General features: G+C 45.8%; 1 protein-coding gene across 3 annotated transcripts; it reads right to left on the bottom strand.

The window, feature by feature from the left end:
• Nucleotides 1-1633: 1633 nt before the first annotated feature.
• LOC148500803 (uncharacterized) lies at nt 1634-17766 on the bottom strand. Of its 3 annotated transcripts, none has more exons than XM_088451339.1 (7): nt 17701-17766; nt 17270-17508; nt 17056-17153; nt 16015-16111; nt 7706-7803; nt 5870-5981; nt 1634-4618 (listed from the first exon to the last, which is right to left on the bottom strand). In XM_088451339.1, exons 2-7 carry the CDS (start codon nt 17352-17354, stop codon nt 2943-2945), a joined length of 2166 nt encoding a protein of 721 aa, XP_088307465.1. In that variant the 5' UTR covers nt 17355-17508; nt 17701-17766; the 3' UTR covers nt 1634-2942. The 3 variants fall into 3 exon arrangements, with proteins under 3 accessions (XP_088307465.1, XP_088307466.1, XP_088307467.1); XM_088451340.1 differs by having other exon boundaries at nt 17270-17393; nt 17701-17755; XM_088451341.1 differs by having other exon boundaries at nt 1634-4615; nt 17270-17731.
• Between the last annotated feature and the right edge of the window lie 664 nt (nt 17767-18430).

The raw sequence follows: 18430 nt of genomic DNA, 5'->3' as shown, positions 1-18430 counted from the left end.
TTAATGATGTTCTCCCAGACACTTAAGCTATTCACCATGCAACCATTGGCTACTGCTACTGCAAATCTATTAGCTAATAGCCATAATTGGCTGAACTTAAAGGAAAACTGATTGGCTAACACGATTGGCAATCAGCATCAATTTATAGTGATTGGCTAGGGAGAGTCACAATACAGGCTGTCATGTGACCAAGCCCCCAGAGGCGAAACGCGTGTCTTCAACTATATCAAGGTGCCACCAGCTCTGAAGGCACACGAAGACAGGCACTAAAGCTACAAGCACACTGACAGCAGAAGTACCTACTTGAACTATCTTTTCATTTCCAGCAGCCTCCTTCTGTTCTCTCATCCACCGTCCTCTGCCCTCCCAAGACAGAGTGAAAGTAGAAACAGAAGGAAATTAGACTTACTGGAATTTTTACTACACTGTGTCCTATTTACTCATATCCAGATCTACCTAGAGGAAATGTTAAAAAAATATCTGCATGTTATTTAGTGCAATTGTTTAACAATCTAATTTGCCCGTTGTGATTCTCTATCATGTGCATGATAAGCACTGCAGACAGGTGAATGAGAAGGTATAAGACACTTGTTTGATTATTACACTGCTGTGATCTTCTCCTGTATACGGTCAGACACACAGGGCTACTGAACTTCCGTGGAATATTTGACAGTTAAAATTTAATTTCTGTGGACAATATGATAGGTTAAACAAATCAGAAATCAGGTGACCATCAGATCTGCAATCCCTGCTGTCATTAATTTTATTGCTGCAATTTTCCCCTGCAAACAGTTGGACTCACAGGGAAATTGAACTTCCATAGCACATAGAATAGCCTAAACACTTTTGAAAACTGACGGGAATCGGAGCTGCAATCTTTGCTGCCTTTTGAACAAGAAGTTCTGATATATGCGCATTTAAGTACCACAAATAACATGTTCATCGTATGCATATAGAAGAGACATTTTATATACACTAACTTTTACATTGCAACTGTGTATATTGCCCACATGACCAGACAATCGCTGGAGTTACATGACCAGACAACCGCTGGAGTCACATGACCAGACAACCACTGGAGCCACATGACCAGACAACCGCTAGAGTAACATGACCAGACAACCGCTAGAGTAACATGACCAGACAACCACTGGAGTCAGATGACCAGACAACCGCTAGAGTAACATGACCAGACAACCGCTAGTCACATGACCAGACAACCGCTAGAGTCACATGACCAGACAACCGCTAGAGTCACATGACCAGACAACCGCTAGAGTCACATGACCAGACAACCACTGGAGTCACATGACCAGACAACCGCTAGAGTCACATGACCAGACAACCACTGGAGTCAATTTTCAACCCTGGCACCAGTGATTTGAAAAAAACTGCAAGTGTGGCATCTACCAAGACTGAGGTTTCAGAATAACACAGTGACAATTATTTATTTACTGAAAGACCGTTGTTTGATCTTTCAGAACAAATTGGTTATTAAGGAGAATGAAAAGTTTGTTAATTAAAAGTTTAAAACAATATGCTGTTTAAAGAGTGAGCTGGAAACTGATATATTTCATACTGATATAATCAACACACGTGATTAAATATTGTTATGATAATATTTATTGGACTTATAAACAATATATTGTACATAGCCTTATAAATGAGTGGCTAATAGCAGCACAAATTAATTGTGGAAAGCAGTGAATTGATACACGGATCCATAGCTATAAGTACACACACTTTTTTTAATTAATATTCATATTCCTTTTTTTTGTCAAAGAATAAAAGTTTTAACTAAGATAATATCACCACAAACAAATATAAACTACAAGTGCCCCTAATAGAGTCTTATTTTTTACTGCTTCTAAAGTTGCGTACACACGGTACGATATCTATGAACAATATCGTTCAACGATAAATCGTTCATATAGTTTATTTTTATGCAGTGAACAACCAACGATGTGCGCTCCAACGATATCCATGGTCGTCCGTACATGCAGGCCAACCTGGACGATACTAAAAGAATATATATAAGGCGTTGTGGTTTTAAATCATTTTCAAAGTGGAATCCCAGTGCAGCTCTCCATAAAGGGTGGCTAACCCCTAAATCAGGAAAACCAAAATGCAACAAAAGGGAGCGCAATAGGATTCAAAACTGTTTAATATACAATATTAATAAGTTATAAATAGAATAAAAACATGTTCAGGATAAATCACATTTAAATTGAACACAATAACTCTGAAGAATCACATCGATACAGTTACACTAAATAAATGTCTAAAAGATACAAAATAGGTAGAAGTGACCTGGACGATATCGTCAAGAATTGGCTGTTCAGTGATGTGGCAGGATGACTTCACTGATAGATATCTATCATAAATATCTTTCAGTGTGTTCACCCAATATCGTTTGTCCTGCACTACAGAAAGTTGAAGGTAAATTGTTCAGCGATATCGTTGGTTGTTCAGATCGTATCGTGTGTATGCAGCTTAAGATATCTGTAGGGAGCACAGACAACTACTTTATGTCAAAATAGAGTTTGTACTTAAGTTGGTTATCAATTATTTATATACCTCTTATACTCCATTTTTGACTGATTTGAACGTAGAAGTAACTTGTGCAGACTCCGTCCCTTTTCCCTTTCTTCCCAGCAAATTGTCAAGATGACAAAGTACTTAGGAGCCGATATTATGGCAAGTGGTCTTGTTATTGTACAAAAATGCCACAATGTAATAAAGTGTGGAAACTGAAAGCCATTTACATACGGAATATGTTGCAGCCTTATGTTGGTGACATTCATCCCAGCTGGGAGTGGGTTTTATCTAAATTGTGATATATTAGTATATAGTGTGAAAATTAAAATGTAATTTACCCCTCATTAAGCAGGCTAAGATTGTATTTACTGCAAATAACGCAGAATTTCTATATATCTAGACCATCATAAACATTGTTTTTTTTTCTTGTGACGTTTCTGATGACTACAAAAAGCTGATATGTGTTTAAAACATTTTTCACACTCAGAGCATGAAAATGGCCTCTCACCTGTGTGAGTTCTCTGATGTACGTCCAGTGTTCTCTGCTTTGCAAAACATTTCCCACATTCAGTGCATGAAAATGGCCTCTCACCTGTGTGAACTCTCTGATGTTCATCAAGTGTTCTCTGCCGTGTAAAACATTTCCCACACGCAGAGCATGAAAATGGCTTCTCACCCGTGTGAGTTCTCTGATGTATATCAAGTGTTTTCTGCTGTGCAAAACATTTCCCACATTCAGCACATGAAAATGGCTTCTCACCTGTGTGAACTCTTTGATGATTAATAACCTCTACTTTCAGTCTAAACCGTTTCCCACATTCAGAACACGGAAATGGCTTCTCACCTGTGTGAACTCTCAGATGTTTATTAAGATCTCCTTTCTGTGTATAACATTTCCCACATTCAGGACACGTAAATGGTTTCTCACCTGTGTGAGTTCTTTGATGTGCATCAAGTGTTCCCTGACGTGCAAAACATTTTCCACAATGAGAACACAGAAATGGCCTCTCACCTGTGTGAGTTCTCTTATGTGCAGCAAGTGCTGACTGGTGTATAAAGCATTTCTCACATTCAGAACAGGAAAAAAGCTTCTCACCTGTGTGAGTTCTCTTATGTCCATCAAGTGATCCCTGCTGTGCAAAACATTTCCCACATTCAGAACAAGAAAATGGCTTCTCACCTGTGTGAGTTCTCTGATGTTCATCATATGTTCTCTGCTGTGCAAAACATTTTCCACATTCAGAACATGAAAATGGCCTCTCACCCGTGTGAATCTTTGTATGTCTATAAAGATCTCCTTTTTGTGTGAAACATTTCCCACATTCAGAACATGGAAATGGCCTCTCACCTGTGTGAGTTCTCTGATGATCATCAAGTGTTCTCTGCTGTGCAAAACATTTCCCACACTCAGAACATGAAAATGGTCTCTCACCCGAGTGAACTCTCTGATGTCTATAAAGACCTGCTTTCTCTGTATAGCACTTCCCACATTCAGAACATAGAAATGGCTTCTCACCTGTGTGAGTTCTCTTATGTGCAGCAAGTATTGAATGCTGTGTAAAACATTTCCCACATTCAGAACAGGAAAATGGCCTCTCACCTGTGTGAATCTTTGTATGTCTACTAAGATTTCCTTTCAGTTTAAAACATTTCCCACAATAAGAACAGGAAAATGGCTCCGCGCCTGTGTGAGTCTTTGTATGTCTACTAAGCTCTGCTTTCTGTGTAAAACATTTCCCACACTCAGAACATGGAAATGGCCTCTCAGCTGTGTGAACTCTCTTCTGATGCAGAGAAAGACGTAACTGCTTTGCAAAACATTTCCCACACTCAGAACATGTAAATGGTTTATCATCTGTAAGATCTGAGCTGTGTGTAACAGTACTGCAATTATCAGGGGAACATTCTTCATGATTAGAAGGATCAGATGATAGATCTGCACTGTGATATGCTGGGTGTATACTTGGGGTAATGGGGGTTTCTCCTGGAGAGTCCTGTGAGAAGTTGTTATAGTCTAGGTCACAATCTGGAGATAATATGAGACGTCTCCCCGAGTTATTCCTGCTGTTGTGTCCATCTGCTGGGAACATAATAAATATATGGGAATTAGTATCCCTGCAGCACTATACCATACTGTGTTACTATAATAATACGTGCATTGCTGTACCCCAACATTTCCATACAGTCAGTGACCTCGTCATTGTCACGTCTCAGTCTGTGGCTGAGGAAGTCAGAGAGTAACTAGGTCCTATTACATGCTATGGTGTAACACTGCTGTTTGCCTTATGTCACATGTTATGGTAAGTCGTGATCACACTAGACACAGACATGTAGTCACTAAATAGGACACAGGGGGAGATGTATCAAACCATAAAAAGTGCTAATGTGGAGAAGTTGCCTTTAGCATCCAATCGGCTTCTGTCATTTTACAGACCACATCTGTACTTATGCAAAAGAGGGTGTTGCATTTAGATATGTAAGCAGATGTGGTTTATAGCTCAGGTAAAATGTTGTTAATTCCATCAGTAATCATAGGTGATGTCAGGAAGTAGTTGTCTAATAGGATAGCACTCAGGAAGGATTATGGTTAATGTCATATTTATAAGTGACAAGGAGGAACATGGGTAGCTGGTAGCATACAACGATATGATGTGAGGAGGAGAGCAGGAGTATAATAGGGGCTGATGGCTCCTGATGTATGAGATACACCAGAGAGTGTGGGGAGAAGACTGGTCAGATCTCTGGGCTGGTAACACACAGTGACATGATGTGAGGGGGAGAGCAGGAGTATAATAGGGGCTGATGGCTCCTGACTCTCCCACTGGACAGATTCTTTCCCTCTTTACTGACAGAGGAGGGTGTAGGATAAGAGATTGCTCTAGTGACAGGGGAGTGTGTAGGATAAGAGATGGCTGTAGTGACAGAGGAGGGTGTAGGATAAGAGATTGCTGTAGTGACAGAGGAGGGTGTAGGATAAGAGATTGCTGTAGTGACAGAGGAGGGTGTAGGATAAGAGATTGCTGTAGTGACAGAGGAGGGTGTAGGATAAGAGATGGCTGTAGTGACAGAGGAGGGTGTAGGATAAGAGATTGCTGTAGTGATAGAGGAGGGTGTAGGATAAGAGATTGATGTAGTGACAGAGGAAGGTGTAGGATAAGAGATTGCTGTAGTGACAGAGGAGGGTGTAGGATAAGAGATTGATGTAGTGACAGAGGAAGGTGTAGGATAAGAGATTGCTGTAGTGACAGAGGAGGGTGTAGGATAAGAGATTGCTGTAGTGACAGAACAAGGAGAATATGTGACTGTTCTGTACTTAGTGATTATTACTCACCTGTGCCGATATCTGTAGGGATTTCCTCCTCCTTACACTGATGATCACCCCTCACATACGTCTCCTCTTCCTCTTTTAGATCTTCCACTTTAATAATAATTAGGTCTTTCCCCTAGAATAGTAAATATCACAATGTAATGATTCCTGAGTTACAGAACAAAGACCATACAGAAGAATATCAGTTGTGGCAGTATCACCAGAGGTGGCGTTGGTGAGCAGTAGATTCTGTATGGGATTGGAGAGATCCTCCCACACAGGGTTGAAATATTGAGTGGTGATACACCTACCAGGGGGAAAGAGCTCAGGTGTGAGCTAGTGAGAAGGCCAGCAGTCAGGCCGGGAGAGACAGTCTAGTTGGGACTGTACCAGCCAGAGAGCCCAGTGAAGCTGAGCGAGCCATTGGGGGCCAGGAGGCCGGTGTCCGGACCTTGCAGGAGGCAGGGGGGGACCACAAAACTCTCTGACCGTGGGACATTGAAGTAGTAAGCCAGAGAGCCCAGTGAAGCTGAGCGAGCCATTGGGGGACAGGAGGCCGGTGTCCGGACCTTGCAGGAGGCAAGGGGGGACCACAAAACTCTCTGACCGTGGGACATTGAAGCATTAAGCTGCGGGTTGAGAAAGCCAGGGCCTATATCTGTGTGATACAGGGAAGGCCACCAGGATTGTGTTTTGTTATTTTCTATATCCTGAATTTCACAAGCTGGAAGTAAAAGCATTGTTTGTTTACTTGAAAACCGTGTGTGGACCCTCAATAAGCACCTAAACACTGCACCCATCCACCCTCTGCCGAGATAAATACCCCAAGTCATCACACATTGTATAATAATATCAGCCGTCCGCCCGTACACTTGCTGTAGAGGCTGCACATGTAAATGCCCATCCAGTTGAGACGTCTGGCACGACACATTCCACAGATGAATTCTTATAAAGAATAAAACAAACCTTAACAATAAGACTGCTGTACAACATCACTCCTTATAAAGGACAAAACAGCCTCTCAACAATTGTTGTTCAAAGCATACATAATATATAACATATAAAGAAATAACTATGGGAGAATAATAAATGTGATACAGGCAGACACGTCGTTTTAAATTACTTTATTTATCACACATTTTCCTACTTAAATAGCAATTTATATTTCACTTTAATTTGACGGAGTCCGTTTACTTATTTTAATTTTGAAAAATAAAAGCTTATAACGATAATATTACAGAGATGTAAGGGCGCCCTCCTGACGGTATGCTGGAAAATAACCGGCAGCTCTCCTGAGGGTCCACCAACCCCTCAATAAACTCAAGGTAAAATATGTTAGATGTGGATAGCGCCACAAGCCTTTATATCGGACCCGAGAGACACTTGAATGTGTATTAAATAGATTCGATGTATTTAAAATATAATAGAAAAATTCTATATAACATAATATCAGTCCTACAAATACATGTACACATATCCTACATGTCAAGACTTAAAAAAGATACATGATTGTAGAAGAAATTTAATCTATTTAATACACATTCAAGTGTGTCTCGGGTCCGATATAAAGGCTTGTAATGATAATATTAAGTAAGAAATTCCTTCTCTTTCTTTCTAAACCCAGAACATGTTACATTTTGATCACAAGATATTTATTACATGTTTTCCATGCTAGACAGAGAACTAATCGTCATTACTTCTATCTGTCTCACCAATAAATAACGCACTTATTTAGCGCAGCACAAAATGTTCATATTCATTATATATTTAATACCTACTGTTATAGTGATCGCTATTCTTAGAAGAAAAAAAGAGAATTAACACTTTTTGGCATCAGTCGATACCTTCACTCCCACCTACCTGACCCTCCTGTAGGACGCTGTGATTCTCCTCTGTATCATCCTGGGAATAAAGAGGACGGGGACATCTCTCTGGGGTATTCCTGTTACTGGCCCCATCTGTAGGAGACACACAGTGACTGATTACACTGTATATATGTGATTATCAGATGATGTGTATATAGGTGGCCCTGGAACGCGTGTTATCAGGCGGATATTTTGCACCAGGGATATGGCTAGTGTACATGCACACTGACATTGAGAACGACTATGAAGCCAAGCGTACAGATAATGGCGGTCCTGTCGCAGAGATGCGTACAACTCCACAAATAAACACAATGTTGCTAGAACTAATATGCAGCCCTGTCTCTCTTGAAACGGTCCACACCCCCACCCTTCCCCATCACTCTGACCTCTAGGTATTTCTGTAACCTATACAGCCAGGAGCCACAGCGGTGAACCACACTCAGATAGCTCCTGGAGGTGTCAATGGTCAACTGAAAGAACCAGCAGAGACCGTGACCCAGTGTCCGGAGAGAGCCAGCTCTAAGTCGCACTCTGGAAGATGCTGCTGTAGACATCCCCCACACATCACGTCGCGGTCACTCTGTGCAGCCAGACCAGGGAGAAGCAGAACATGGCTGGGTGACTGGTGTACAGTGGTCAGTGGGGGGGGCACTACAGGTAAGCTCAGGACTCAATGCTAGTTGATGGCAGAATACGGCCCCGGGGCCCCCTCTCTGTTTTTAGCTGACCACTAGGGGAAGGAGGTTTTCTAAGCAACCTCCTCACTTTGTACTGTGTGTATTATTGTGGCCGGACGGCTCATCTTTTCTATAAGTGGGTCAGGTTAAAAGAGCGATGACTCCCCCCTAGATGCTACCATTAAATATATATATATATTTATTTAATGGTGCGGGCTGCTAGTTATAATGTACTTTATAAAGTACCAATAACCTGTCGTGTTCTCCAATGATACCCGTTTTATATACTGGGCACTGACTTACAAGCTCTCATGTTCTGTCGCAATACTCTCTCCATGTATATGGAATGGACAGTAACTTACTAGCGCTGCTGCTGTGTCACCAGGTTCTTCAGTGAGTAGTAACCAACTGGCTGTCATCTCTTTCACCATACACTACCTATGCCCTCAGGCTGAGCACTGGTATTCTACCTAACAGGTTTGTCTCAGGACTCTAATAATGGTGAATGATTACTGTCTTCCTACCAAATATGTTCTGTTACGTTCTATGTTACTTGGATTTGTTTAGTTTTTAATTAGATACACTGCTGTAGTGACAGAGGAGGGTATAGGATAAGAGATTGCTGTAGTGACAGAGGAGGGTGTAGGATAAGAGTGCTGTAGTGACAGAGGAGGGTGTAGGATAAGAGATTGCTGTAGTGACAGAGGAGGGTGTAGGATAAGAGAGTGCTGTAGTGACAGAGGAGGGTGTAGGATAAGAGATTGCTGTAGTGACAGAGGAGGGTGTAGGATAAGAGATTGCTGTAGTGACAGAGGAGGGTGTAGGATAATATGAGATATGGTAAGAACTTACCCTTGTTATCTCTATTTCTACGAAGTCCATAGGGTTCCACAGGATACCTTGGGGTATAGGTGATGACGTCAGTCTTCAGGCACCACAGAGTTAAAGTTTTCAGCCTCTCAGGATGCATCTGGGTCCCTCTCCTATACCCCGCCCCCGGGCCAAGGCATCTCAGTTACGTCACAAGCCATAGGCCGGAGGAGGAGAAGAAAGAGAGAGAAGAAAAAAATCTGGACACTCACAAGAATCACATTCTCACCATAGGGAGACGGAAAAAACGGTGACCAGAATAAAGCCCATCTGCAGTACAGGTGCGACAGGGCGGGAGTCCTGTGGAACCCTATGGACTTCGTAGAAATAGAGATAACAAGGGTAAGTTCTTACCATATCTCATATTTTCTACTTCAGGGTCCATAGGGTATCCACAGGATACCTTGGGGATGTCCCAAAGCAGTATCCTTTAAGGGTGGGGACGCTCCTGTGCTGAGAGGAGAATCCGCCGCCCGAAGGAAGCATCCTGAGAGGCAAAGATGTCAAAAGCGTAATACCTCACAAAGGTATTGACAGAAGACTACGTAGCAGCCTTGCAGATCTGAACTGCAGAGGCACCACGTCTAGCTGCAAACGAAGGACCCACAGACCTAGTGGAATGAGCCCTCACCAAGGAGGGAACTGGAAGACCTTCATGAAGATAAGCTTCTGAAATTGCCATACGAATCCAGCCTGCCAAAGTCTACTTTGAAGCAGGCCAACCCTTTTTACGGAAGCCATAGAGGACAAACAAGGCGTCCGACTTCCTAAAAGAAGAAGTGCGGTCAACATAAATTCTCAATGCCCGCACAACATCCCAAGTGGCGTCACCCATTGAAAGTCCAGGTGAATTGAAAGCCGGCACAACAATTTCTTCATTGATGTGAAAACTGGATACCACTTCGGGAAGGAATCCCGGACGAGTGCGAAGCACCGCCCTATTCCTATGAAAATTCAGAAAAGGGGGTCTACAAGAGAGAACCCCTAAATCCGACATCCGTCTGGCCGAGGCAATGGCCAGAAGGAATATGGTTTCAGCTGTAAGCCATTTAAAGTCCACTGAGTCCAGTGGTTCAAACGGCGGTCCCTAGAGAACTCTCAGGACCACAGCCCAATTCCAAGGCGCCACCGGTGGAACAAAAGGTGGCTGAATGCGAAGAACACCTCGCATAAAGGTGTGCACATCAGAGAGCGCAGCAATCCTACGATGAAACCAGACTGACAGGGCAGACACCTGCACTTTCAGAGAAGCCAGGCGAAGCCCATGATCCAGTCCAGCCTGTAGGAAAGCCAACACCCTAGACAGGCGGAACTCCCTAAGGGAATAACCTCTAGGTCTACATCACCGGAAGAAAGTATGCCACACACGATGGTAGATTCTTGCCGAGGAAGGTTTACAAGCTCTTAGTATGGTTTGCACCACGGAGCTAGAAAAACCCTCTGGACCTTAGCATGACCGTTTCAACAGCCACACCGAGTCAGGTCCGGGTGAAGACAAGGACCCTATGACAGCAGATTCGGTCGTAATGGTAACCTCAGAGGAACGTCTACTGACAGACTCTGGAGGTCGGAGAACCAGTGCTGTCTGGGCCACTCGGAAGCTATCAACAGTAGCGTACCTCCTTCTTGATTTGAATTTCCGTAATACCCGCGGAAGAAGGGAAAACGGAGGGAAAAGGTAGGCAAACTGGAACATCTACTAGACGGACAGGGCATACACCAGAGACGCCTTTTCGTCTCATGTTCGAGACCCGTACACCGGCAACTTGTTGTTGTGCCGGGACGCCATGAGGTCTATCTCTGGAAGACCCCACTTGTCCACCAGACTCCGAGAGACGTCCTGGTATAAAGACCACTCTCCCGGTTCCTCCTTGCTGGTTTAAATAGGCCACCGTGGTGGCGTTGTCCGACGGGACCTGCACAGGGTGACCCTGGAGAACCGGCTGTGCCCACTGGAGAGCTCTTGACACCGCATGGAGCTCCAAAATGTTTATTGGAAGCTCCGCTACCGCCCGAGTCCACCTGCCCTGAAACAAGTGTGGACCCGTGACAGCTCCCCAGCACCGGAGACTGGCGTCCGTTGTTAACAGGACCCAGTTCGCCACCCAGAACGGGCGTCTGCGAACACCAGGTTAGAGACAGGCGAACATCCGGAGTGAGCCCCATCGTCTGGGACTTGAGACACTGAGGCAATCCATTCCATCTGGACCGGATCAATAGCAGCAGAGGTTTGGAGTGAAATTGGGCGTACTCCACCATGTCGAATACCGACACCATTGAGCCCAATAATCTCTTTGCCAAGTGTGTCGACACTCGACGACACTGCAGACAACTGCGCACCCTCAACTACAAAGCAAGGATCTTTTCCTCCGTCACAAAGATCCACTGCTGCCTGGAGTCCAATAAGCCCCCGAGGTGCAGGATCCTCTGAGACGGGGTGAGAGTGGACCTCTGCCAGTTTGTCAACCAGCCGTGACGTTGCAGTACCGCAATCGTCAGATCCAGATGGTGTAAAAGAAACTCTGGAGACCCCGCTATCAACAGGAGTTCGTCCAGATAAGGCAACAGTCGGACTCCCTGCGTCCGCAGGAGAGCCGCCATGACCGCCATGACCTTGGTGAATACCCGTGGAGCAGTCACCAGGCCAAAAGGCAGTGCCCGGAACTGGAAATGTTCGTTGCAGATTGCCAATCTGAGGAACTGCTGATGGCGCAAAAGAATAGGGACATGCAGGTAAGCGTCCTGGATGTCCAATGACACCATGTAGTCCCCAGAATAATGGACCGCAGGGTCTCCATCCGAAACAGAGGCACCCTCAAGGACTTGCTGAGGGCCTTTAGGTTTAGTATTGAACGGTAAGACCCATTGGGTTTCTGCACCAAAAATAGAATGGAATAGAAACCCAGGCCCCTCTGGGAAATTGGAACATGCACTGCGACCAGCACCGGGCGAACTGAAGCAGGCGCCCCCACTTTGGGGTCCCCCAAAAGGAGGCCTGGACCGTCAGGCCGCAGGTTTGTTATCTGACCTAGGAGCCGGACATCTGGTACTCCAGACCTGATTCTTGGGCTTGGAGAATTTCTTGGCCCCAGCCTGCCGTGGACAGGACTGTACTTTAGGCCTACCTTGGGCCCTGTGAGGCCAAAAGGACGACCCACCAGCACTAGAAAGAATCGTAGCAGACAGAAGACATGCAGATTTTGCTGCTGCCAACGTAACTACAATTTTGTCCAGATCTGGACCAAATAGTACCTGTCCAGACCTTCTAATCCCTTTTTGGAATCCGCGTCCGCTTTCCAAGAACGCAACCATAAGGTGCGACGAGCAGCCACGGCTGCAGAGGAGATCCTAGAGGTGAGCATACAAATATCTAAGGCCGCTTCATTAATGTAAGTGGCCGAGTCTCGGAGATTGCCCACCAACTCGGTCTGTTCAGCCGAACAGTCAGAGTCCAAAGACGCCTCCAAATTATCCGCCCAGCGCTCCATAGCTCTGGCTACCCAACACACGGCCAGAGCCGGTCTGGATGCTTCCCTGCAAGGGAATAAACGGCTTTGAGGCAGATCTCCACCTTGCGGTCAGTGACATCCTTCAAGGATGACATCGAAGGCATAGGCAATGTGGCACTTTTGACTAGGCGTGTGACATGTGAATCCACTTGCGTAGGGGATTCCCGCTTAGAAAAATAATTGACCGCAAACGGATAAGCCACGGCTAAGCGTCTCTGGGGCTGAAACCGTTTACCTGGATTTTTCCACGCCTCCTCTAAATGATCCACTAATTGATCAGAAAGAGGGAACACCGTAGCCTCACCCTTAATATCCTTAAAAAGGCATATATGAATGTGGCCACCAAAGGATCAATATCCTCAATAACTAAAGCCGAGCGGACCGCTCGAATAAGACCAGGGATATACACCTTGGACTTAGCGTCCGACTCTTTGGTACGGAGAGGTTCTTGGTCAGATAGATCCAGAATCTCCCCATGATCTGACGTCTCATCGTCATCCCCATAAGGAGCAGATAAAGACGCCACCGGCCGTTATGAGGCCGCAACACAGACTCCCCCTGTAAAACATCGGACAAATGCTGAACCGATGTAGTTAAGAGTATTAACCCACGCAGGCTCCGGAGAAACCTGGGAAGGGACAGGGAGACTGTGGGGTACCATCAATTGTCTCGGGAACTCCCGCATGGGTGACGATACCACTGACTGCTGGGACAAACCCGTCTGGGTAAACGCAGGTGGCGGAGCTAGCTGGCCCACAAGGGTTGTAAGCGCCTTAGCGAAACAAGCCCAGAGAGGTTCCTGTACCGGGACCGTGACCATAATCGGCCGTGACAGTGCCAGGCACTGGGGGCATAACCCCTCCGCGTTACCCTCCCCCTCCGCTATTGGTACCTTACATTTAGTACACATGAGCTGGAGAGGAAAATCAGTCTCAGACATGATGGTAAGTATGTGACACTCACACCTATACGTATTGGTATAGTGTGAATAACAACCTGCACACCGCGCACCGCAAGGGCTTTGAGCAGAGCAAGATCAGGGACAGTAATAAAGCTCACAGTAGAAAGTGAAAGTACAGACAGCAGGCTAGCAGTTCAGTCACATACAATGCAGAAGAAACAAATCCCTGCACTATTAGCGCCGATTCTCAACTACTCAGACCCTCAGGCTGGTAGGACTCAGCGCTGCATACACTGACCTGTGACAAACAGAGGAGAGGTATGCTGGGGGACCCAGACCGCAATGCCACCGCTCACAGGCTTCCAGCAGTGTTCACCATGCTTTAAAGATGGCCACCGAGGAGCAGAAGATGAAGGAGGCCGGCCTGGGGAGGACAGCTGACACACTGTGGCCAATCAGGCAGAGCAGAGAGGCTGTGTGCAGCAGGGGAGGCGCCGGCTGTGAGACAGGGAAAGCGCGCTCCCCTGGCATGCATTTAACCCCTGGGACGCCGCAGCGCATGCCGCTCAGCAGCGGCCCGCTGTCCCAGGGGGTAGTGGAAGCGCAGGTTGGTCGCCTGGCTCCACGCTGCAGCCAGTCCCCAGGGAGCCCCCTGCCTGGGGACTCAGGACCATGTGACCAGCGGGGACCCACCACGGGACCCCGCTGCTTACCTGCATCCCCTTGGATCCGGCCATGGTCCAAAACATCTGGGGACACCGCTAGCCGTGACCCCAGATGTCTACCAGCATCCCCGGATCAGTACCGGCGTTCTGGTACCGGCGGGGTGTAGGGGAGACGGCATGGACGTCAGTACTGACTGTCCATGCTGTACTCCCCGATGTGCAGCCAGCGCTGCCTTTAAAAGAAACTTCAGGGGCTCTTCATAGCCCCCCTCTGCACAGTGCCTCCGACTCCGGCCAGGCACCGACGAAACTGAGATGCCTTGGCCCGGGGGCGGGGTACAGGAGAGGGACCCAGATGCATCCTGGGAGGCTGAAAACTTTAACTCTGTGGTGCCTGAAGACTGACGTCATCACCTATACCCCAAGGTATCCTGTGGATACCCTATGGACCCTGAAGTAGAAAAGAGAGGGCTGTAGTGACAGAGGAGGGTGTAGGATAAGAGATTGCTGTAGTGACAGAGGAGGGTGTAGGATAAGAGATTGCTGTAGTGACAGAGGAGGGTGTAGGATAAGAGATTGCTGTAGTGACAGAGGAGGGTGTAGGATAAGAGATTGCTGTAGTGACAGAGGAGGGTGTGGGATAAGAGACTGCTGTAGTGACAGAGGAGGGTGTAGGATAAGAGAGGGCTGTAGTGACAGAGGAGGGTGTAGGATAAGAGAGGGCTGTAGTGACAGAGGAGGGTGTAGGATAAGAGAGGGCTGTAGTGACAGAGGAGGGTGTAGGATAAGAGAGGGCTGTAGTGACAGAGGAGGGTGTAGGATAAGAGAGGGCTGTAGTGACAGAGGAGGGTGTAGGATAAGAGATTGCTGTAGTGACAGAGGAGGGTGTAGGATAAGAGATTGCTGTAGTGACAGAGGAGGGTGTAGGATAAGAGATTGCTGTAGTGACAGAGGAGGGTGTAGGATAAGAGAGTGCTGTAGTGACAGAGGAGAGTGTAGGATAAGAGAGTGCTGTAGTGACAGAGGAGGGTGTAGGATAAGAGATTGCTGTAGTGACAGAGGAGGGTGTAGGATAAGAGATTGCTGTAGTGACAGAAGAGGGTGTAGGATAGGAGATTGCTGTAGTGACAGAGGAGAGTGTAGGATAAGAGAGTGCTGTAGTGACAGAGAAGGGTGTAGGATAAGAGATTGCTGTAGTGACAGAGGAGGGTGTAGGATAAGAGATTGCTGTAGTGACAGAGGAGGGTGTAGGATAAGAGATTGCTGTAGTGACAGAGGAGGGTGTAGGATAAGAGATTGCTGTAGTGACAGAGGAGGGTGTAGGATAAGAGATTGCTGTAGTGACAGAGGAGGGTGTAGGATAAGAGATTGCTGTAGTGACAGAGGAGGGTGTAGGATAAGAGATGGCTGTAGTGACAGAGGAGGGTGTAGGATAAGAGATTGCTGTAGTGACAGAGGAGGGTGTAGGATAAGAGATGGCTGTAGTGACAGAGGAGGGTGTAGGATAAGAGATGGCTGTAGTGACAGAGGAGGGTGTAGGATAAGAGATGGCTGTAGTGACAGAGGAGGGTGTAGGATAAGAGAGTGCTGTAGTGACAGAGGAGGGTGTAGGATAAGAGATGGCTGAGGTGACAGAACAAGGAGAATATGTGACTGTTCTGTACTTAGTGATTATTACTCACCTGTGCTGATAGCTGTAGGGATTTCCTCCTCCTTACACTGATGATCACCTCTCTCATCCGTCTCTTCTTCCTCCTTTATATCAGTCAAGTAATCACCCTAAATAACCGTAAAACAATAAAAAGAATTTGATAATGTCTGATTTAATGAGAGAAACCCCTTTATGGCTGTTATATTATACCTTCCTGATCAGACCATATATCAGATTTGCTGTGTGTCCCTTATACATTAGTAACAGTGAAATAAATCTGTATTATAAGCACATGCATTATGCTGGAGGGAATAACAAGTGAAATGATACATGATGGAAAGGGAAGGCAGAATACACAGCTCAGTGATACCCTGACATTACACTGTAGCTCTATTACACAGGTATCACCTTGCCCCCTATACAGACACCTGCAGCTCCTCCCACATAGTCAGTGCCCTGATGGAAGCTGATAAAGGTCACAAAGCTCACACTGAGTTGCTGTGACATCACTGCCCTGTGTATGAAGGACCCAATCATCATAGTGCTTCTGTACAGCAAATCTGCCAGGCTGTCACTCGGGGCCTGATTCAGACCCGCTTGCAAGCGTGTCGATGGTGGGGTACCACGCGCATACGCAAGCCCCGGAGCGAGAGAGAAATTCTCTCGCTTCGGGACTCACTACAAAAGGGGCGGCTGTCGATGTTGATCGACAGCTCGCCCCCTTTTGTAGGCGGGGCGGGGGGTTGGCTACACAAACGGAGGCGTTCCCGAAGGAGAGAGAGAGAGAGGGAGAGGGGGAGGGGGAGGGGGAGAGGGATATTTAATTTATGTATAAACACTACAGGTATATTATGTATAGTAATCAGCCAAAATTCAATTAACTTCCTATACTGTAAGGTTTTCTCAATCAGGACTTAACCCAAATTAATTCAGAAACAATGAAAATAACATTTGATAATGTCAGATTGAAAACACTAAGATTAAATAAAAGAAAGTCAGGTTATATCACTGATACAGCCTCACTACAGACCATACAGCAAGAAGTCACTGATATATTGGTGTTTCCACCTACCTGATCCTCCTGTAGGACACTGTGATTCTCCTCTGTATCATCCTGGGAATAAAGAGGACGGGGACATCTCTCTGGGGTATTCCTGTTACTGGCCCCATCTGTAGGAGACACACAGTGACTGATTACACTGTATATATGTGATTATCAGATGATGTGTGTATAGGTGTTCCCATAGCCGCTCTCCCCATTACAATACATGACAGTCCCCTCTTACCCAGTGATGTGAGGGGCCGGTGATTCTCCATCATCACGTCCTTGTACAGACCCCTGTGTCCTTCTATATACTCCCACTCCTCCATGGAGAAATAGACAGCGACGTCCTCACATCTTATAGGAACCTGACACACACACAGTAACAGGACACATGAATCTGCTCCATCTGTATTACAATAACAGGTCACCAGTTTGCTCCACCTGTATTATAACAGGACAGGACACTAGAGTATGTGAGACCTGCAAAACAGGACATAGGAATCTGCTCCACCTGTACTATAACAAAGCAGGGTCAGCTCCATCTCAAGTATAATAAAGTACACCAGAGACTGCTCCACCTTTACGATAACAACAGAGCAGGGTCTGCTTCATGGCAACAACAATAAAGTACACCAGAGGCTGCTCCACCTGTACTATAATAATTGTTTTTACCAGTCACACTAATGTCTCCTGTTTACTCCTCCTCCCCTCTCACCCGGAAGAGATGTTAAACATTACTTCCGGCTTGTGCGCTCCAAGCCTCAATCCATCATCTTCTTTTGGGTCTCGGGTTAGTTACAAACCACGGTGATGACTGCCGTGAGGCATTGTGGGAATTGCAGTCCAGAGCTAAAACACTCTGAATTATTATCCAGAAGTTCGAACTTCAACTCCCAGAATGCATTGCAGGATCAGCCTTCTGTGACGAAGCCGTCATGCAGTCTGAGCGTTGCAGGTGATTACTGTATGCTAGTGCTGCCCTCCAGTGGTTTGTATGAGAATGACAGTATTACCAGGATTATTCTCTTGCACTGCCATCTTGTGGTCAGACAATGGAGGTGCAGACAGCTGGTATGACGCCCTCTGAAATGAAGTTTGAGAAAAACAAAATATATTTTTATATCATTTTGTAATTTCGCTCTGACATCTTGTGGTCAGTCTGAAAATTGTAGCTAATGACAAATTATGACTGCCCTCCAGAGGTCAGTTTGAGAGTTACACTATAAAAAATATTTATCCTTCTTCATTATGTATTCACTTACTGCCATCTCGTAATCAGCCTGTGAGCTGCATATGGTTTCATATATACTGACTGCCCTCTAGTGGTATATTTCAGAGTTACACTACATTATACTTTTGTCCTTAGCATTATGTATTGTGGTAAACCAGTGAATTGTATATA

The sequence above is a fragment of the Taudactylus pleione genome, unplaced genomic scaffold (assembly GCF_031769625.1).
Source record: "Taudactylus pleione unplaced genomic scaffold, aTauple2 ptg000547l, whole genome shotgun sequence".
Classification (NCBI taxonomy): Eukaryota; Metazoa; Chordata; class Amphibia; order Anura; family Myobatrachidae; genus Taudactylus; species Taudactylus pleione.
Note: the sequence above shows the minus strand (reverse complement) of the source record. Positions and strands in the feature narration are given on the sequence as shown.

What these genes read in the sequence shown, in the direction of transcription:
- LOC148500803 (XM_088451339.1), bottom strand. Translation starts at nt 17,354, where the DNA reads ATGGAGGAGTGGGAGTATATAGAAGGACACAGGGGTCTGTACAAGGAC. An exon ending in CCCTACAGCTATCAGCACAG is followed by an intron (nt 7,804 to 16,014) that starts GTGAGTAATAAT and finishes TGTCTCCTACAG; the next exon opens with ATGGGGCCAGTAACAGGAAT. An exon ending in CCCTACAGATATCGGCACAG is followed by an intron (nt 4,619 to 5,869) that starts GTGAGTAATAAT and finishes TTATGTTCCCAG; the next exon opens with CAGATGGACACAACAGCAGG.